General features: G+C 35.1%; 2 protein-coding genes across 2 annotated transcripts; both read left to right on the forward strand.

Moving 5' to 3' along the window:
* The first annotated feature begins 5656 nt into the window (after positions 1 to 5656).
* On the forward strand, positions 5657 to 9452 carry LOC149054058 (uncharacterized). The gene has a single exon (XM_089230662.1). The coding sequence runs from the start codon at positions 7770 to 7772 to the stop codon at positions 9450 to 9452; it is 1683 nt and encodes a 560-aa protein (XP_089086788.1). The 5' UTR covers positions 5657 to 7769.
* A 1138-nt stretch (positions 9453 to 10590) lies between these two features.
* On the forward strand, positions 10591 to 14514 carry LOC149054059 (uncharacterized). The gene has a single exon (XM_089230663.1). It carries the CDS (start codon positions 10591 to 10593, stop codon positions 14512 to 14514), a length of 3924 nt encoding a protein of 1307 aa, XP_089086789.1.
* Positions 14515 to 21948: the final 7434 nt, after the last annotated feature.

Below are 21948 nucleotides of genomic sequence, written 5' to 3' on the forward strand. Positions count from 1 at the left end.
TACATTTGGGTGAATACAAAAAATAGAAAAAAAATTTGGTAAAAAATGGTGATAATTCCGCTAAATATCGTTTAAAGTCATTTGTATTGAACTAATCATACTTTTTATATTTTTATCGTTAAGTCCACATTATTTTACATCTAAAACACGTCTTTACAATACATTTGGGTGAATATAAAAGGTCGTAAAAAAATTTTGAAATACAGGTGATGAATCCGCTAAATATCGTCTGAAGTCATTTCTATTTAACTAATCATACTTTTTATATTTTTAACGTTAAGTTCACATTATTTTACATCTAAAACACGTGTTTACAATACATTTGGGTGAATACAAAAAATAGAAAAAAAATTTGGGAAAAAATTTGGTAAAAAATGGTTATAATTCCGCTAAATATCGTTTTAAGTCATTTGTATTGAACTAATCATACTTTTTATATTTTTATCATTAAGTCCACATTATTTTACATCTAAAACACGTCTTTACAATACATTTGGGTGAATACAAAAAATAGAAAAAAAATTTGGGAAGAAATTTGGTAAAAAATGGTGATAATTTCGCTAAATATCGATTAAAGTCATTTGTATTGAACTAATCATACTTTTTATATTTTTATCGTTAATTTCACATTATTTTACATCTAAAACACGTCTTTACAATACATTTGGGTGAATACAAAAAATAGAAAAAAAATTTGGGAAAAAATTGGGTAAAAAATGGTGATAATTCCGCTAAATATCGTTTAAAGTCATTTGTATTGAACTAATCATACTTTTTATATTTTTATCGTTAAGTTCACATTATTTTACATCTAAAACACGTGTTTACAATACATTTGGGTGAATACAAAAAATAGAAAAAAAATTTGGTAAAAAATGGTGATAATTCCACTAAATAACGTTTAAAGTCATTTATATTGAACTAATCATACTTTTTATATTTTTATCGTTAAGTTCACATTATTTTACATCTAAAACACGTCTTTACAATACATTTGGGTGAATACAAAAAATAGAAAAAAAATTTGGGAAAAAATTTGGTAAAAAATTGTGATAATTTCGCTAAATATCGATTAAAGTCATTTGTATTGAACTAATCATACTTTTTATATTTTTATCGTTAAGTTTACATTATTTTACATCTAAAACACGTCTTTACAATACATTTGGGTGAATACAAAAAATAGAAAAAAAATTTGGGAAAAATTTGGGTAAAAAATGGTGATAATTCCGCTAAATATCGTTTAAAGTCATTTGTATTGAACTAATCATACTTTTTATATTTTTATCGTTAAGTTCACATTATTTTACATCTAAAACACGTGTTTACAATACATTTGGGTGAATACAAAAAATAGAAAAAAAATTTGGTAAAAAATGGTGATAATTCCACTAAATAACGTTTAAAGTCATTTATATTGAACTAATCATACTTTTTATATTTTTATCGTTAAGTTCACATTATTTTACATCTAAAACACGTCTTTACAATACATTTGGGTGAATACAAAAAATAGAAAAAAAATTTGGGAAAAAATTTGGTAAAAAATGGTGATAATTCCGCTAAATATCGTTTAAAGTCATTTGTATTGAACTAATCATACTTTTTATATTTTTATCGTTAAGTTCACATTATTTTACATCTAAAACACGTGTTTACAATACATTTGGGTGAATACAAAAAATAGAAAAAAAATTTGGTAAAAAATGGTGATAATTCCACTAAATAACGTTTAAAGTCATTTGTATTGAACTAATCATACTTTTTATATTTTTAACGTTAAGTTCACATTATTATACATCTAAAACACGTGTTTACAATACATTTGGGTGAATACAAAAAATAGAAAAAAAATTTGGGAAAAAATTTGGTAAAAAATAGTTATAATTCCGCTAAATATCGTTTTAAGTCATTTGTATTGAACTAATCATACTTTTTATATTTTTATCATTAAGTCCACATTATTTTACATCTAAATCACGTCTTTACAATACATTTGGGTGAATACAAAAAATAGAAAAAAAATTTGGGAAGAAATTTGGTAAAAAATGGTGATAATTTCGCTAAATATCGATTAAAGTCATTTGTATTGAACTAATCATACTTTTTATATTTTTATCGTTAAGTTCACATTATTTTACATCTAAAACACGTGTTTACAATACATTTGGGTGAATACAAAAAATAGAAAAAAAATTTGGGAAAAAATTGGGTAAAAAATGGTGATAATTCCGCTAAATATCGTTTAAAGTCATTTGTATTGAACTAATCATACTTTTTATATTTTTATCGTTAAGTTCACATTATTTTACATCTAAAACACGTGTTTACAATACATTTGGGTGAATACAAAAAATAGAAAAAAAATTTGGGAAAAAATTGGGTAAAAAATGGTGATAATTCCGCTAAATATCGTTTAAAGTCATTTGTATTGAACTAATCATACTTTTTATATTTTTATCGTTAAGTCCACATTATTTTACATCTAAAACACGTCTTTACAATACATTTGGGTGAATATAAAAGGTCGTAAAAAAATTTTGAAATACAGGTGATGAATCCGCTAAATATCGTCTGAAGTCATTTCTATTTAACTAATCATACTTTTTATATTTTTAACGTTAAGTTCACATTATTTTACATCTAAAACACGTGTTTACAATACATTTGGGTGAATACAAAAAATAGAAAAAAAATTTGGGATAAAATTTGGTAAAAAATGGTTATAATTCCGCTAAATATCGTTTTAAGTCATTTTTATTGAACTAATCATACTTTTTATATTTTTATCATTAAGTCCACATTATTTTACATCTAAAACACGTCTTTACAATACATTTGGGTGAATACAAAAAATAGAAAAAAAATTTGGGAAGAAATTTGGTAAAAAATGGTGATAATTTCGCTAAATATCGATTAAAGTCATTTGTATTGAACTAATCATACTTTTTATATTTTTATCGTTAAGTTCCCATTATTTTACATCTAAAACACGTCTTTACAATACATTTGGGTGAATACAAAAAATAGAAAAAAAATTTGGGAAAAAATTGGGTAAAAAATGGTGATAATTCCGCTAAATATCGTTTAAAGTCATTTGTATTGAACTAATCATACTTTTTATATTTTTATCGTTAAGTCCACATTATTTTACATCTAAAACACGTCTTTACAATACATTTGGGTGAATATAAAAGGTCGTAAAAAAATTTTGAAATACAGGTGATGAATCCGCTAAATATCGTCTGAAGTCATTTCTATTTAACTAATCATACTTTTTATATTTTTAACGTTAAGTTCACATTATTTTACATCTAAAACACGTGTTTACAATACATTTGGGTGAATACAAAAAATAGAAAAAAAATTTGTGTTAAAATTTGGTAAAAAATGGTTATAATTCCGCTAAATATCGTTTTAAGTCATTTGTATTGAACTAATCATACTTTTTATATTTTTATCATTAAGTCCACATTATTTTACATCTAAAACACGTCTTTACAATACATTTGGGTGAATACAAAAAATAGAAAAAAAATTTGGGAAGAAATTTGGTAAAAAATGGTGATAATTTCGCTAAATATCGATTAAAGTCATTTGTATTGAACTAATCATACTTTTTATATTTTTATCGTTAAGTTCCCATTATTTTACATCTAAAACACGTCTTTACAATACATTTGGGTGAATACAAAAAATAGAAAAAAAATTTGGGAAAAAATTGGGTAAAAAATGGTGATAATTCCGCTAAATATCGTTTAAAGTCATTTGTATTGAACTAATCATACTTTTTATATTTTTATCGTTAAGTTCACATTATTTTACATCTAAAACACGTGTTTACAATACATTTGGGTGAATACAAAAAATAGAAAAAAAATTTGGTAAAAAATGGTGATAATTCCACTAAATAACGTTTAAAGTCATTTATATTGAACTAATCATACTTTTTATATTTTTATCGTTAAGTTCACATTATTTTACATCTAAAACACGTCTTTACAATACATTTGGGTGAATACAAAAAATAGAAAAAAAATTTGGGAAAAAATTTGGTAAAAAATGGTGATAATTTCGCTAAATATCGATTAAAGTCATTTGTATTGAACTAATCATACTTTTTATATTTTTATCGTTAAGTTCACATTATTTTACATCTAAAACACGTGTTTACAATACATTTGGGTGAATACAAAAAATAGAAAAATAATTTGGTAAAAAATGGTGATAATTCCACTAAATAACGTTTAAAGTCATTTGTATTGAACTAATCATACTTTTTATATTTTTAACGTTAAGTTCACATTATTTTACATCTAAAACACGTCTTTACAATACATTTGGGTGAATACAAAAAATAGAAAAAAAATTTGGGAAAAAATTTGGTAAAAAATGGTGATAATTTCGCTAAATATCGATTAAAGTCATTTGTATTGAACTAATCATACTTTTTATATTTTTATCGTTAAGTTCACATTATTTTACATCTAAAACACGTCTTTACAATACATTTGGGTGAATACAAAAAATAGAAAAAAAATTTGGTAAAAAATGGTGATAATTCCACTAAATAACGTTTAAAGTCATTTATATTGAACTAATCATACTTTTTATATTTTTATCGTTAAGTTCACATTATTTTACATCTAAAACACGTCTTTACAATACATTTGGGTGAATACAAAAAATAGAAAAAAAATTTGGGAAAAAATTTGGTAAAAAATGGTGATAATTCCGCTAAATATCGTTTAAAGTCATTTGTATTGAACTAATCATACTTTTTATATTTTTATCGTTAAGTCCACATTATTTTACATCTAAAACACGTCTTTACAATACATTTGGGTGAATATAAAAGGTCGTAAAAAAATTTTGAAATACAGGTGATGAATCCGCTAAATATCGTCCTAAGTCATTTATATTAAACTAATCATTCTTTTTATATTTTTAACGTTAAGTTCACGTTATTTTACATCTAAAACACGTCTTTACAATACATTTGGGTGAATACAAAAAATAGAAAAAATATTTGGGAAAAAATTTGGTAAAAAATGGTGATAATTTCGCTAAATATCGATTAAAGTCATTTGTATTGAACTAATCATACTTTTTATATTTTTATCGTTAAGTTCACATTATTTTACATCTAAAACACGTCTTTACAATACATTTGGGTGAATACAAAAAATAGAAAAAAAATTTGGGAAAAAATTTGGTAAAAAATGGTGATAATTTCGCTAAATATCGATTAAAGTCATTTGTATTGAACTAATCATACTTTTTATATTTTTATCGTTAAGTTCACATTATTTTACATCTAAAACACGTCTTTACAATACATTTGGGTGAATACAAAAAATAGAAAAAAAATTTGGTAAAAAATGGTGATAATTCCGCTAAATATCGTTTAAAGTCATTTGTATTGAACTAATCATACTTTTTATATTTTTATCGTTAAGTCCACATTATTTTACAACTAAAACACGTCTTTACAATACATTTGGGTGAATATAAAAGGTCGTAAAAAAATTTTGAAATACAGGTGATGAATCCGCTAAATATCGTCTGAAGTCATTTCTATTTAACTAATCATACTTGTTCGATCCGTTTGATATGAAGCTGCCGCCGCCGGTGGTCGCGCTGTGTTGACCACCACGGTAATCGAATAGGTAATCAGTAACCATGTTCGTGGGCGTTGCGCGCCAGCAGCCGCAATGTTGGCAACACTACCGGTGACCGTTACCGGCGCTCGGCGCAGGCGAGCTCGGTCGTCCGCGTCACTCTTTTTCTTGCTCATCGAGTATACAACAGCTCTGTGGTTCTTTTTTTTGCTCTACTCGCTCGTCCGTCAGCCATCTTTTCCCGTTTGGAAGTGTGCTCCGGAAAACGTGTTCTAAAGTTCTTTAGACATCGTGGTGGTTCGGCCTATTGACTGTCGTCGTCCAGTCTGTGATTCAGTTGTGAATCGTTAAGCTCATAACAACAGCTCCGTGTAGTTTTATCTACTTTCATACTTAGCGTCCACGTGTGCAGCTAACCGCTCGTTGTTCCACGACACAACGGGGCATCCGCTCGCACCCGTGGTCCAGTTCAGCAGCTCAGCATCTCCAGTTCAGCAGCTCAGCATCTACAGTCCATCAGCTCAAGACACCAGCCAGGGAGGCAGCTCAGTCGGTGATCACCGTTTCCCCCCCCGTATTAATATTGTAATATTGTCTCATATTTAATTATCTACTGCTCATGTGGAACAATACATGCTAGTATTTGTATATTTTAAAACTCAAATTGTTGTTATTTAATATTTGCCCTGCCCCGCCTTTATCCCGAGGACCGTGTGTCAGACGACAACCGCTAGTCAGGATCGTCGGCGCAAACATTTGGTAGCAGAGCGTGGTTGATTGGTCCATCAACAGATCTGGTACTCAGGATACATGTGAGTAGTGCATTTTGTTTGTAGCTATAGCATATGAGTTTAAAGTGTATAAATTTATTTATCCCTTTCCTAATTCCTACCTATTTAGTGCTCTTAGCTATTAAGATTACTAGCTTGCTTATTATTATATTATATTTGTGATTATGGGGTCTCAATATTAATATAATATATAGTGTGGGTACTTTTCAGTAGAATATAGGTATAAGAATTTAACTCAACCGACTGCTCAGTTATTGTTACATTATTTATAATAATTAAACTTATTATTTTAGTGTTGAGTTATATTCACTGTAACCGTGTTCGTGCGGCTAGGTTGTTATTATAATTAATTAATTTAAATTTACCTTAGTTACCTATTACAATAATTATTAGATAAATTATGTTATCATACCGGTGCTCCCTGGGTTGAATTTATTTATTGTTTTTTAATATTGGGTATAGCTATAGGTCCTTGCTTACTGACTGCTGGTCTAGTGAACACCTATCTTAGTGATTATAGTTTATTTAATTAATTGGGTTGTTTATTATTATTTTATTGTCTGCTGTTGACAGTTGAGTCTTAATAGTAGCACTTTCACCTAGTTATTATATTTATTATATATTTGTATAGCATAAGATTTAGGTGTGCGTCGTGGGCCGTGCCATTGCTCAGGTACTGTACTATAACTTTATATAATAATATTATTACTTTATTGTTTTTATTATATTATCCTCTTTAGGTTGCTCAACTGAAGTGTAAGGGTTATATGTTACATAATTGTTTATTTCTCTAGTTCATAGTTATTCTAATCAATTTAATTATTATAACTAGTATTGCATTGTTCGGTCACACCTGATTTTTTGATTAAATTATAATAGTAGGTGCTCCCCGAGTATTTTAATTTGTCTTAACTGTCATTAGTTGTTTATTGAGTGTGAGCTAGCGTTGAATTAGTTGCTTGTCTAGTTATTGCCTACACCAACTTTCACATTATATTTTTATTAGTTGATTTGTTTATTATTGTTTGACGTTGTTCACCGTCTGATCTATAATTGTATTTTATCAATTGTATAGTTAGTGTAGGTTGGTGATGGCATAGGTGTTGCCTATATCAATTAAGTCTTCTGACTTTTAAGTAACCAATTTAATTGCTACTGCTTAATCATTATCATTTGGCGTCGTTGATCAACGTTGTGCATTGTGTGACTTCATATTGATTATTTTAATTGGTTGAGCTTGCTCGTGCTCTTGCATTTGATCTGTTCTGTATCGTATTGACGTTCAACAACTAATCATATTCTGCTTCGATTGATTATTGTGGTTAGGCGCCTCTGTGCTTACTAGTGTATTAGTAACATGGGTGACGTAGAACGGGATGCTCGAGCCAAGGAGCGAACGATACTGCGTCGAGATGGTGTAGTGGCTAGGATTCGCCATGTTCATCAACTGGCTACTAGTTTAGCAACTAACCAGGCTGTTCGGCCTCAGTTAGCTGTTGCTATTCAGGACCTGGATGCATTGTGGGCCAGTTTCGAGGTAGAAAATAATGATTTGTTGTCAATCCTATCCAATTTGAATTTGCTGACAGAGTTTCCGGTAGGGTTGGATGTTGAGATCCGATCGTTAGTAGTGGAAATTAAGGCTGTGTGGAATGAAGCGCAACCGGCTTTAGGTGTGAGCGTTGGTACCGTTCAGCGAGTGACGTATGAGACCACTGGTGACAATTCGAGTACTTCTGCGGGGTCGTCCAAAGTTGATCCAGCACCATATGCGCCTTTACCTTTGGCACCTATGAGATTACCCGAAATTCCCCTGCCATATTTCGACGGTGAATGCCAGAACTGGCCAGCCTTTAGGGACTTATTCGGAAACTTGGTAGCCAATAATGACAGGATTCTTGATGTAACCAAGTTTTATTATTTGGTCGGGTGTCTACACCCTGATCCTCAGGAAGTGATCAAAGGGTTTTCCATATCGAACGAGTCTTTCACCCTCGCTTGGGAGGCGTTGGCCGAACGCTATGACAAACCGCGCAGGTTGGCGTCATCAATCATTGACAAATTGATAAACGCTCCTGTCGCAAGTTCGGAGAATCATGCTGCTCTGCAGAAGTTCCTGTCAGTGTTTGATGAAAATATTGCGATCTTGGAATCGCTTCAGATTCCAGATTTAGCATCGTTCTTGTTGTTTTCTTTGGCTGCTCGGTGCTTACCTACATTTTCTAGACGTCAGTTCGAGTCTGAGAATACTGAAGAGTATCCATCGATCCAGAGTGTAATCAAGTTTGTGAAGGCAAGGATCCAGGTTATCGAGAATGCTGGTGTACAGCCGTCAGGAAGTTCGTCCAAACCGGCCAGTATCAAGAAACCTGTTTTCCGGCGAGATGCTAAGACAACCTTAGTAGCTGCTAAGCCTTCAGCAGCTGCCAAACCTACATCGTCCAAAACGACCCAAGCAAGGTCATCTTCCACGAAGTGCTTCTCGTGTTCTGGTGCTCACCAGTTGGCTGACTGTTCAAAATTCAAGGCCTTGTCTGTCGATGAACGATATAAGGTCGTATGTACCCATCGTCTGTGCATGGTTTGCTTTGGTGAAGGTCATATGTCATACAAGTGTCCGTCATCATGTGCCACATGTAAGCGCCGTCATCATACATTGCTACATCGTGACTCGGATTCGAAGCCTGTCAGTGCTCCAGCTGCCATGCTTGGTCGGCAACAATCCCCAACGGTGCTACTAGGGACAGCTCTGGTCCAAGTACAAGACACAGACATAACCAACTTTGTGACGGGGAGAAACGAGGCTCTGACCCCGGTGGCTGTGTTTCAAGCCCTTATCCGTCTTGCACGGGCGAACTCTCTCCTCGCCTTCGTGACACGGTCTCATCCCTCCGGCGAGTTTTATGCGCGGGCGCCCGGACGCCAGTCACGCCTCCCGCCCGCCGGCGGCTCTCTTTCTGAGATCGATCGTTGGGTCTCGAGTCCCGTGTCGGCGACCGCCGGTATCTTACCTCCGGACAAGTTTCTCCCCTTCTACTAATACGTTACTCCCACAGTCTCCACGAGGCCGTCCACATAGGCGCGGGTGTGCGACGAGCCGGACGCGGGCGCGGGGCATGGCCGGCGCACGCGTGCGGCCCGTCGGGCACGCGCTCCACTGCTAACCAGAACGTCGCTTTCCTTCCGGGCCGTGAGGCATTGTCGGTCTTCGCGGCGGGGCGTATTTCTGGTTCCCGTGGAATGGGATTTCGGAAGCCATTCTTCCCGGTACCCACAACGACCGTTTTCCCGCTGGCATTATCGTCGGGGACGGAGTTTTAGTCCGCCGCGGCGCAACCCTTGTTGGAGCGGTACGGTTTTTGTCGCGGGTTTCCGTTCCCGCACCGATTTCTCGGCGGTGCTTACTAGCGGCGATGACCCCGAGCCGGTCTTCTCCGTGCACTAGGCGTCCTGAACGGTCTGGGTTCAATTGGTCGGACTCTCGATCGGAGTCGGACGAGTGATAGCCGGCATGTGATCGGAGTTCCACGGATAGGCTGGCGTGAGGTACCTACGCGTGGTTACTTTCTCCCGATCCTTCCGTCTCCACTCGCCCAATTTCCCCATCGGTATGTCGCAGATCTGCGGGCATTTCCTTTCAGTTGTGCCCCTATTCCTACTCGGGTCTGGTTTTCCTCGTGCGGATTAGGAAGGGGTTATCCCTCTTTACCCTCGATCCTGGCTTCCCCAGGATTCCGTGTCGGAATCTTACATTAACGCCGAAGCACGCCTAACGAGCCAGCCCTTCATCAGTGCGCTTCTCAAGCGATTCATGTGCGAATCTTTGAAGCGCCCGGAACATGACCTCAGATCCGGTCATGTGCTCTAAGCTGCACGGCCAGTCCGCACCGGTCGCTTGCGCCGCAGCTATGAGTTGTTCTCTTTCTCGGTCAGCAAGTGGGCATTCAAACAGCAGATGCTCGGCGGTTCCTGCCGGGAACCCGCAACGGCAAGCTGCATCGCCAGTAAGGTTGAAACGGTGGAGTGAATGATTGAAGTCCCCGTGCCCCGACATTAGCTGAGACGTGAAGTGGTCTGGGATACACCACCCACGGTCCAGCCGCGTCCGGACGTCCGGGAACCACCTCTCAGTCCACCTTCCCTTACTAGAGGCGACCCACTGTTGCTGCCAAAGGAGGATGGTTTCAGCGGTATATCTTTCCTCCCTATTCGCTGCCTCGAGGGCCGTCATCGCGCCTCGCCTTACCGCGGCTCTGTCCCTTTCAATTCTGGCCAGTTTCTTTAGCTCGAGGTCCAGCGGGGGCATCCAAGTACAAGACACAGTGGGGAGTTGCCGCACTATACGTGCGCTAATCGATTCGGCTTCGCAGATAAGCGCGATAACATCAAAATGCTGTGAGCGTTTGGGACTCAAACCATCACGTTGGACAGTACCCGTCACAGGACTGTCTGGTCAAAGGGTACCGGATGTACATGGCGTTGTTCAGCTGACGATCCAGCCACGAAATCGCCCTACGCCGTCAATAAGCGTCAAACCTTGGGTGCTGTCTTCGATCACTACCGACATGCCAGCTCGGCAATTACCCGCTCAGGTCCGGGCTAAGTGTAGCCACTTGACTCTGGCAGATCCGAGTTTTGACAAACCTGCTCCCGTCGATATGCTCATCGGCGCCGACATCTTTCCACAAGTCTGGAATGATAAAAGCAGTTCGTTAGGCCCAGGATTCCCATCAGTGTACAGCTCGGTCTTCGGTTGGGTCCTGATTGGTCCGGTACAAGAACATCCAGATATTGGAGCTCAGTCGATGTTGGTGTCCTTGGTGTCTTCAATGGAAGCTCTTATGGAAAGATTCTGGTTAGTAGAGGAACCGGACGCAGCTCCGCAGCAATTCACGGAAGATGGTCTGTGTGAAGAGTTGTTCCACTCGGAAGTCAACAGGGATTCGCAGGGCCGATTTTCTGTTCCACTTCCTTTTCGCTCAGGTCAACCAGTGAAGTCCTTTCCGGGTTCTCGGCAGGTAGCCCTCAATCGGTTTCTGCAGCTAGAGCGGAAGTTGGCGGCAGATAACATCTTATATGCAGCCTACCGCAAGTTCATGTCCGAGTATGAGGAACTCGGCCATATGACCCGGGCAGAGGGTGTCGGACAGTATTATATTCCGCACCATGCGGTCCAGAAGGTTGAAGGGGATGATGTCAAGCTTCGAGTAGTGTTCGATGCTTCGGCGAAGTGTCACTCGGGAATATCCCTCAACCAGTGTTTGTTGGTAGGACCAAAGCTACAACAGGACATTGTTGATGTTCTGGTTGGGTTCAGGGTGCATAAAGTGGCATTCACAACGGACATTTGTAAGATGTATCGACAGATTGAGGTACTGCCGCAATATCGAGGATATCAGTACATCCTGTGGCGCGAATCACCTCAAGTCGCTGTCCAAGAGTATACCCTGAACACCGTCACATATGGGATAAATAGTGCTCCCTATTTAGCTCTGAGGGTTCTCCGCTACATCGCCGACACGGAATGCGCAGATCAGCCAGACGTGAAGGGAGCGTTGTACAATCAAACGTACATGGATGATATATGTGTTGGCGCGGAGTCATTGGAAGCTGCCAAAGCTTTGCAGTCCAACCTGATCAAGACTCTCGCCAGATCCGGCTTACAACTACGCAAATGGGCTAGCAACACTCCTGAGTTGTTGGACCATCTGCATCCGGAAGATCGTTCTGGAAGCCCGTTATCGTTCGAACAAAATAATGCCACGCATGTGTTAGGCATGTTGTGGAACCATGATTTGGACTATTTTTCCTTCACCGTCAACAACTTTAAATTGGTTCTCACAAAGCGAGGTGTCCTGTCCATGATCGCCAGGATTTTTGATCCGCTAGGTATGCTGTCGCCAACGATATTCTATGCAAAGACGATTATGCAACGCCTGTGGCTCGCGCAGGTTGACTGGGACAGTCGGATCCCGACGGATATCGTGGATGATTGGACCCGCTTCTACCATTCACTGGGTTGGCTGGTGGACATCCAAATCCCACGCTACATCGGTTGCTATACTGGTTGTAGTTACGTTCTCTGTGGTTTCTGTGATGCCTCCGAGAAGGGATATGCGGCGGTAGCGTATCTCCGCGTGACTGATCCGTCCGGAGCTACGGCCACATACCTCCTGGGTGCTAAAACCAAGCTAGCCCCAATGAAGACCATGACGATACCACGACTGGAGTTAAGTGGTGCATTGCTCCTTGCATCATGGTTGGCCAGGCTCAAGCGCATTTTGGAGTTCCGGTTGGGAATTTCTGATGTCTTCGCGTGGTCGGATTCGTCCATAGTTTTATCGTGGTTGAACATCCCGCATACGTCGTTCAAGACGTTCGTGTCGAACCGGATATTTCAGATCCAGTCCGCAGTACCTAGTTGCCGCTGGCAACATGTGCGATCTGAGGATAATCCGGCTGACTGCGCGTCTCGAGGTCTCCTCCCTGACGAGCTTAGGCGATGCAAGCTCTATTGGCGGGGTCCGACCTTCTTGCGATCTCCAGTAGAAGATTGGTCTCAGGAAATCCCACAATTACAATTGGGAGAGCTGCCGGAAGTAAAACCAGTGTGTTTATTGACTCGTGAAGATCCTCCGGTCGAATGGTTTATTCGGTTCTCCTCCTTTCATCAGATGATCCGCGTAGTAGCTCAGGTACGTCGGTTCATTCGGTTGTGTCAAAAGAGAAAGGTTGAGTTAGGGTTTTTGAAACAATCTGAATTGGATGAGGCTATGCTCGTGATCGTTAGAAGCGCTCAGGAATGCTATTTGAGTCATCTAGTAGCTGGCCTGCGTCGGGGGAGCCCGGTCCAGTCCAAAGCGCTAGCCCGTCTGTGCCCGTTCTTAGATTCAGACGGTATAATCCGCGTTGGCGGACGGATGCAGAACTCCAATTGGTCGGAGAGAAGAAAGCATCCTATGTTAGTTCCGAAAGAGTCTCATTTAGCGGTTCTGATTACACGTCATTGGCATCTTTATGCATGTCACGCTCGACCGCGGTTGCTCATCGCTCTCGTTCAGCAGCGATTTTGGGTCATCGGCATTCGCCTGACAGTTCATCGGGTGATTCGCAAATGCGTGTTATGTGCGAAAATGTCGGCTAATCATCCACAACCCATCATGGCTGCTTTGCCAGGATTCCGGGTCCGAGAAGCTCATCCGTTTTCAATAGTCGGCATAGATTACGCAGGTCCCTTACAGATGAAGGAACTCAGTCTGCGAAAGGCGCGCATCGTAAAGGTTTACATTGCGGTTTTTGTCTGTATGACCACCAAAGCGGTGCACCTAGAATCAGTGTCTGCTCTCTCGACTGAGGCCTTCTTGTTGACGCTAGATAGATTCGTTGCTCGCCGTGGTCTACCGTCGTCCATTTATTCTGATTGTGGCACCAATTTTGTTGGTGCGGCGAGGCAGCTGCGTCTTTTGGTCAACAATCCGGATAGTAGAGATCAGTTGTCAGGTCATATTGCGTGCGACTGGCATTTCAACCCTCCTGGTGCTCCCCATTTTGGAGGAATTTGGGAAGCTGCCGTTAAGTCGGCGAAGTCATTGCTTGTTCGTGCAATGGATTCCCAAATTTGGACCTTGGAAGAGTTCACAACGGTGTTGTGTAGGGTAGAGGCTGCCTTGAATTCGCGCCCCCTAGTACCAGCATCATCTGACCCAAATGATTTAGAATGTTTAACGCCCGGTCATTTTTTGATTGGTCGTCCTCTGTTGTCTATCCCAGAACCTGTCAGTGTCAGTGCACAAGTGGGACTGCAGACTCGCTGGAAGCTCCTCCAGCAGTCCTTCCAGTTCTTCTGGCGACGTTGGTCTCGAGAGTATTTGAACACCCTCCAAGCTCGTGGTAGGTGGACGAAGACTGATACCAATCTCGAAGTTGGTACTATGGTTATCGTCAAGGTTAATGACGCGCCCCCGCTATCGTGGCCATTAGGAAGAATCATTGAGGTGTATCCAGGAACCGATAAGGTGGTACGGGTAGCTAAAGTTATGACCAAACAAGGGGTGTTTACTAGACCGGTGGTGAAACTAGTACCTCTCCCCACAGATCCGTAGATATTGAGACTCCCCCGTGTCCCTGCTTTCTGTATCCATTTGCACTTTATGTTTGTATGTTATTGCTATGCTCATTATGTTAATAATTAATTGTCTTACCAGCCATCATCACGCCTGCTGCTGGTTGTTGCGTCGGCTGTTCTGCCTCGGGTATCAGGTGAGGTATGGTAATCTTTATTGTTTACCTTTTGTTATATTTTCAGGTATTAAGCTGTTATAATATTTGTATATAAAAAAAAAAAATGTAACTAAAGACTTTGTTTGTGATATTAATTAACTTTTGCTCCTATTGTCAAATGTTGTAATGCTAGCCCAGCTATTGCTCTAACCATTGTTAACGTTATTAAATTAATTTATTTCTTTGCAAAAAAAAAAAGACTGTTAATGATGTTGCCCCTTTGTAAAAAACCCGATCACTGCTCCGTTCAACTGCTCAACTGCTCCGTTCATCCGTTCGACTGCTCAACTGCTCCGTTCAACTGCTCCGTTCAACAGCTCAACTGCTCCGTTCATCCGTTCGACTGCTCAACTGCTCCGTTCAACTGCTCCGTTCAACTGCTCCGTTCAACAGCTCAATTGCTCTGTTCAAGTGGTCACTTGCTCGGCCACCTATATCATGGTTGATCGAAGTCTGTTGCAAGTTCGCTGAACTTGCAAGGGGGAGTATGTTCGATCCGTTTGATATGAAGCTGCCGCCGCCGGTGGTCGCGCTGTGTTGACCACCACGGTAATCGAATAGGTAATCAGTAACCATGTTCGTGGGCGTTGCGCGCCAGCAGCCGCAATGTTGGCAACACTACCGGTGACCGTTACCGGCGCTCGGCGCAGGCGAGCTCGGTCGTCCGCGTCACTCTTTTTCTTGCTCATCGAGTATACAACAGCTCTGTGGTTCTTTTTTTTGCTCTACTCGCTCGTCCGTCAGCCATCTTTTCCCGTTTGGAAGTGTGCTCCGGAAAACGTGTTCTAAAGTTCTTTAGACATCGTGGTGGTTCGGCCTATTGACTGTCGTCGTCCAGTCTGTGATTCAGTTGTGAATCGTTAAGCTCATAACAACAGCTCCGTGTAGTTTTATCTACTTTCATACTTAGCGTCCACGTGTGCAGCTAACCGCTCGTTGTTCCACGACACAACGGGGCATCCGCTCGCACCCGTGGTCCAGTTCAGCAGCTCAGCATCTCCAGTTCAGCAGCTCAGCATCTACAGTCCATCAGCTCAAGACACCAGCCAGGGAGGCAGCTCAGTCGGTGATCACCGTTTCCCCCCCCCGTATTAATATTGTAATATTGTCTCATATTTAATTATCTACTGCTCATGTGGAACAATACATGCTAGTATTTGTATATTTTAAAACTCAAATTGTTGTTATTTAATATTTGCCCTGCCCCGCCTTTATCCCGAGGACCGTGTGTCAGACGACAACCGCTAGTCAGGATCGTCGGCGCAAACAATACTTTTTATATTTTTAACGTTAAGTTCACATTATTTTACATCTAAAACACGTGTTTACAATACATTTGGGTGAATACAAAAAATAGAAAAAAAATTTGGGAAAAAATTTGGTAAAAAATGGTTATAATTCCGCTAAATATCGTTTTAAGTCATTTGTATTGAACTAATCATACTTTTTATATTTTTATCATTAAGTCCACATTATTTTACATCTAAAATACGTCTTTACAATACATTTGGGTGAATACAAAAAATAGAAAAAAAATTTGGGAAGAAATTTGGTAAAAAATGGTGATAATTTCGCTAAATATCGATTAAAGTCATTTGTATTGAACTAATCATACTTTTTATATTTTTATCGTTAAGTTCCCATTATTTTACATCTAAAACACGTCTTTACAATACATTTGGGTGAATACAAAAAATAGAAAAAAAATTTGGGAAAAAATTGGGTAAAAAATGGTGATAATTCCGCTAAATATCGTTTAAAGTCATTTGTATTGAACTAATCATACTTTTTATATTTTTATCGTTAAGTTCACATTATTTTACATCTAAAACACGTGTTTACAATACATTTGGGTGAATACAAAAAATAGAAAAAAAATTTGGTAAAAAATGGTGATAATTCCACTAAATAACGTTTAAAGTCATTTATATTGAACTAATCATACTTTTTATATTTTTATCGTTAAGTTCACATTATTTTACATCTAAAACACGTCTTTACAATACATTTGGGTGAATACAAAAAATAGAAAAAAAATTTGGGAAAAAATTTGGTAAAAAATGGTGATAATTTCGCTAAATATCGATTAAAGTCATTTGTATTGAACTAATCATACTTTTTATATTTTTATCGTTAAGTTCACATTATTTTACATCTAAAACACGTGTTTACAATACATTTGGGTGAATACAAAAAATAGAAAAATAATTTGGTAAAAAATGGTGATAATTCCACTAAATAACGTTTAAAGTCATTTGTATTGAACTAATCATACTTTTTATATTTTTAACGTTAAGTTCACATTATTTTACATCTAAAACACGTCTTTACAATACATTTGGGTGAATACAAAAAATAGAAAAAAAATTTGGGAAAAAATTTGGTAAAAAATGGTGATAATTTCGCTAAATATCGATTAAAGTCATTTGTATTGAACTAATCATACTTTTTATATTTTTATCGTTAAGTTCACATTATTTTACATCTAAAACACGTCTTTACAATACATTTGGGTGAATACAAAAAATAGAAAAAAAATCTGGGAAAAAATTTGGTAAAAAATGGTGATAATTTCGCTAAATATCGATTAAAGTCATTTGTATTGAACTAATCATACTTTTTATATTTTTAACGTTAAGTTCACATTATTTTACATCTAAAACACGTGTTTACAATACATTTGGGTGAATACAAAAAATAGAAAAAAAATTTGGTAAAAAATGGTGATAATTCCGCTAAATATCGTTTAAAGTCATTTGTATTGAACTAATCATACTTTTTATATTTTTATCGTTAAGTCCACATTATTTTACATCTAAAACACGTCTTTACAATACATTTGGGTGAATATAAAAGGTCGTAAAAAAATTTTGAAATACAGGTGATGAATCCGCTAAATATCGTCTGAAGTCATTTCTATTTAACTAATCATACTTTTTATATTTTTAACGTTAAGTTCACATTATTTTACATCTAAAACACGTGTTTACAATACATTTGGGTGAATACAAAAAATAGAAAAAAAATTTGGGAAAAAATTTGGTAAAAAATGGTTATAATTCCGCTAAATATCGTTTTAAGTCATTTGTATTGAACTAATCATACTTTTTATATTTTTATCATTAAGTCCACATTATTTTACATCTAAAACACGTCTTTACAATACATTTGGGTGAATACAAAAAATAGAAAAAAAATTTGGGAAGAAATTTGGTAAAAAATGGTGATAATTTCGCTAAATATCGATTAAAGTCATTTGTATTGAACTAATCATACTTTTTATATTTTTATCGTTAAGTTCACATTATTTTACATCTAAAACACGTCTTTACAATACATTTGGGTGAATACAAAAAATAGAAAAAAAATTTGGGAAAAAATTGGGTAAAAAATGGTGATAATTCCGCTAAATATCGTTTAAAGTCATTTGTATTGAACTAATCATACTTTTTATATTTTTATCGTTAAGTTCACATTATTTTACATCTAAAACACGTCTTTACAATACATTTGGGTGAATACAAAAAATAGAAAAAAAATTTGGGAAAAATTTGGGTAAAAAATGGTGATAATTCCGCTAAATATCGTTTAAAGTCATTTGTATTGAACTAATCATACTTTTTATATTTTTATCGTTAAGTTCACATTATTTTACATCTAAAACACGTGTTTACAATACATTTGGGTGAATACAAAAAATAGAAAAAAAATTTGGTAAAAAATGGTGATAATTCCACTAAATAACGTTTAAAGTCATTTATATTGAACTAATCATACTTTTTATATTTTTATCGTTAAGTTCACATTATTTTACATCTAAAACACGTCTTTACAATACATTTGGGTGAATACAAAAAATAGAAAAAAAATTTGGGAAAAAATTTGGTAAAAAATGGTGATAATTCCGCTAAATATCGTTTAAAGTCATTTGTATTGAACTAATCATACTTTTTATATTTTTATCGTTAAGTTCACATTATTTTACATCTAAAACACGTGTTTACAATACATTTGGGTGAATACAAAAAATAGAAAAAAAATTTGGTAAAAAATGGTGATAATTCCACTAAATAACGTTTAAAGTCATTTGTATTGAACTAATCATACTTTTTATATTTTTAACGTTAAGTTCACATTATTATACATCTAAAACACGTGTTTACAATACATTTGGGTGAATACAAAAAATAGAAAAAAAATTTGGGAAAAAATTTGGTAAAAAATAGTTATAATTCCGCTAAATATCGTTTTAAGTCATTTGTATTGAACTAATCATACTTTTTATATTTTTATCATTAAGTCCACATTATTTTACATCTAAATCACGTCTTTACAATACATTTGGGTGAATACAAAAAATAGAAAAAAAATTTGGGAAGAAATTTGGTAAAAAATGGTGATAATTTCGCTAAATATCGATTAAAGTCATTTGTATTGAACTAATCATACTTTTTATATTTTTATCGTTAAGTTCACATTATTTTACATCTAAAACACGTCTTTACAATACATTTGGGTGAATACAAAAAATAGAAAAAAAATTTGGGAAAAAATTGGGTAAAAAATGGTGATAATTCCGCTAAATATCGTTTAAAGTCATTTGTATTGAACTAATCATACTTTTTATATTTTTATCGTTAAGTTCACATTATTTTACATCTAAAACACGTGTTTACAATACATTTGGGTGAATACAAAAAATAGAAAAAAAATTTGGGAAAAAATTGGGTAAAAAATGGTGATAATTCCGCTAAATATCGTTTAAAGTCATTTGTATTGAACTAATCATACTTTTTATATTTTTATCGTTAAGTCCACATTATTTTACATCTAAAACACGTCTTTACAATACATTTGGGTGAATATAAAAGGTCGTAAAAAAATTTTGAAATACAGGTGATGAATCCGCTAAATATCGTCTGAAGTCATTTCTATTTAACTAATCATACTTTTTATATTTTTAACGTTAAGTTCACATTATTTTACATCTAAAACACGTGTTTACAATACATTTGGGTGAATACAAAAAATAGAAAAAAAATTTGGGAAAAAATTTGGTAAAAAATGGTTATAATTCCGCTAAATATCGTTTTAAGTCATTTGTATTGAACTAATCATACTTTTTATATTTTTATCATTAAGTCCACATTATTTTACATCTAAAACACGTCTTTACAATACATTTGGGTGAATACAAAAAATAGAAAAAAAATTTGGGAAGAAATTTGGTAAAAAATGGTGATAATTTCGCTAAATATCGATTAAAGTCATTTGTATTGAACTAATCATACTTTTTATATTTTTATCGTTAAGTTCACATTATTTTACATCTAAAACACGTCTTTACAATACATTTGGGTGAATACAAAAAATAGAAAAAAAATTTGGGAAAAAATTGGGTAAAAAATGGTGATAATTCCGCTAAATATCGTTTAAAGTCATTTGTATTGAACTAATCATACTTTTTATATTTTTATCGTTAAGTTCACATTATTTTACATCTAAAACACGTGTTTACAATACATTTGGGTGAATACAAAAAATAGAAAAAAAATTTGGGAAAAAATTGGGTAAAAAATGGTGATAATTCCGCTAAATATCGTTTAAAGTCATTTGTATTGAACTAATCATACTTTTTATATTTTTATCGTTATGTTCACATTATTTTACATCTAAAACACGTGTTTACAATACATTTGGGTGAATACAAAAAATAGAAAAAAAATTTGGTAAAAAATGGTGATAATTCCACTAAATAACGTTTAAAGTCATTTATATTGAACTAATCATACTTTTTATATTTTTATCGTTAAGTTCACATTATTTTACATCTAAAACACGTCTTTACAATACATTTGGGTGAATACAAAAAATAGAAAAAAAATTTGGGAAAAAATTTGGTAAAAAATGGTGATAATTTCGCTAAATATCGATTAAAGTCATTTGTATTGAACTAATCATACTTTTTATATTTTTATCGTTAAGTTTACATTATTTTACATCTAAAACACGTCTTTACAATACATTTGGGTGAATACAAAAAATAGAAAAAAAATTTGGGAAAAATTTGGGTAAAAAATGGTGATAATTCCGCTAAATATCGTTTAAAGTCATTTGTATTGAACTAATCATACTTTTTATATTTTTATCGTTAAGTTCACATTATTTTACATCTAAAACACGTGTTTACAATACATTTGGGTGAATACAAAAAATAGAAAAAAAATTTGGTAAAAAATGGTGATAATTCCACTAAATAACGTTTAAAAACATTTATATTGAACTAATCATACTTTTTATATTTTTATCGTTAAGTTCACATTATTTTACATCTAAAACACGTCTTTACAATACATTTGGGTGAATACAAAAAATAGAAAAAAAATTTGGGAAAAAATTTGGTAAAAAATGGTGATAATTCCGCTAAATATCGTTTAAAGTCATTTGTATTGAACTAATCATACTTTTTATATTTTTATCGTTAAGTTCACATTATTTTACATCTAAAACACGTGTTTACAATACATTTGGGTGAATACAAAAAATAGAAAAAAAATTTGGTAAAAAATGGTGATAATTCCACTAAATAACGTTTAAAGTCATTTGTATTGAACTAATCATACTTTTTATATTTTTAACGTTAAGTTCACATTATTATACATCTAAAACACGTGTTTACAATACATTTGGGTGAATACAAAAAATAGAAAAAAAATTTGGGAAAAAATTTGGTAAAAAATAGTTATAATTCCGCTAAATATCGTTTTAAGTCATTTGTATTGAACTAATCATACTTTTTATATTTTTATCATTAAGTCCACATTATTTTACATCTAAATCACGTCTTTACAATACATTTGGGTGAATACAAAAAATAGAAAAAAAATTTGGTAAAAAATGGTGATAATTCCACTAAATAACGTTTAAAGTCATTTATATTGAACTAATCATACTTTTTATATTTTTATCGTTAAGTTCACATTATTTTACATCTAAAACACGTCTTTACAATACATTTGGGTGAATACAAAAAATAGAAAAAAAATTTGGGAAAAAATTTGGTAAAAAATGGTGATAATTCCGCTAAATATCGTTTAAAGTCATTTGTATTGAACTAATCATAGTTTTTATATTTTTATCGTTAAGTCCACATTATTTTACATCTAAAACACGTCTTTACAATACATTTGGGTGAATATAAAAGGTCGTAAAAAAATTTTGAAATACAGGTGATGAATCCGCTAAATATCGTCCTA

Source organism: Diuraphis noxia, unplaced genomic scaffold (genome assembly GCF_037042655.1).
Source record: "Diuraphis noxia isolate RWA-SAM2 unplaced genomic scaffold, SU_Dnox_SAM2 contig0012, whole genome shotgun sequence".
In the NCBI taxonomy this organism is placed as follows: Eukaryota; Metazoa; Arthropoda; class Insecta; order Hemiptera; family Aphididae; genus Diuraphis; species Diuraphis noxia.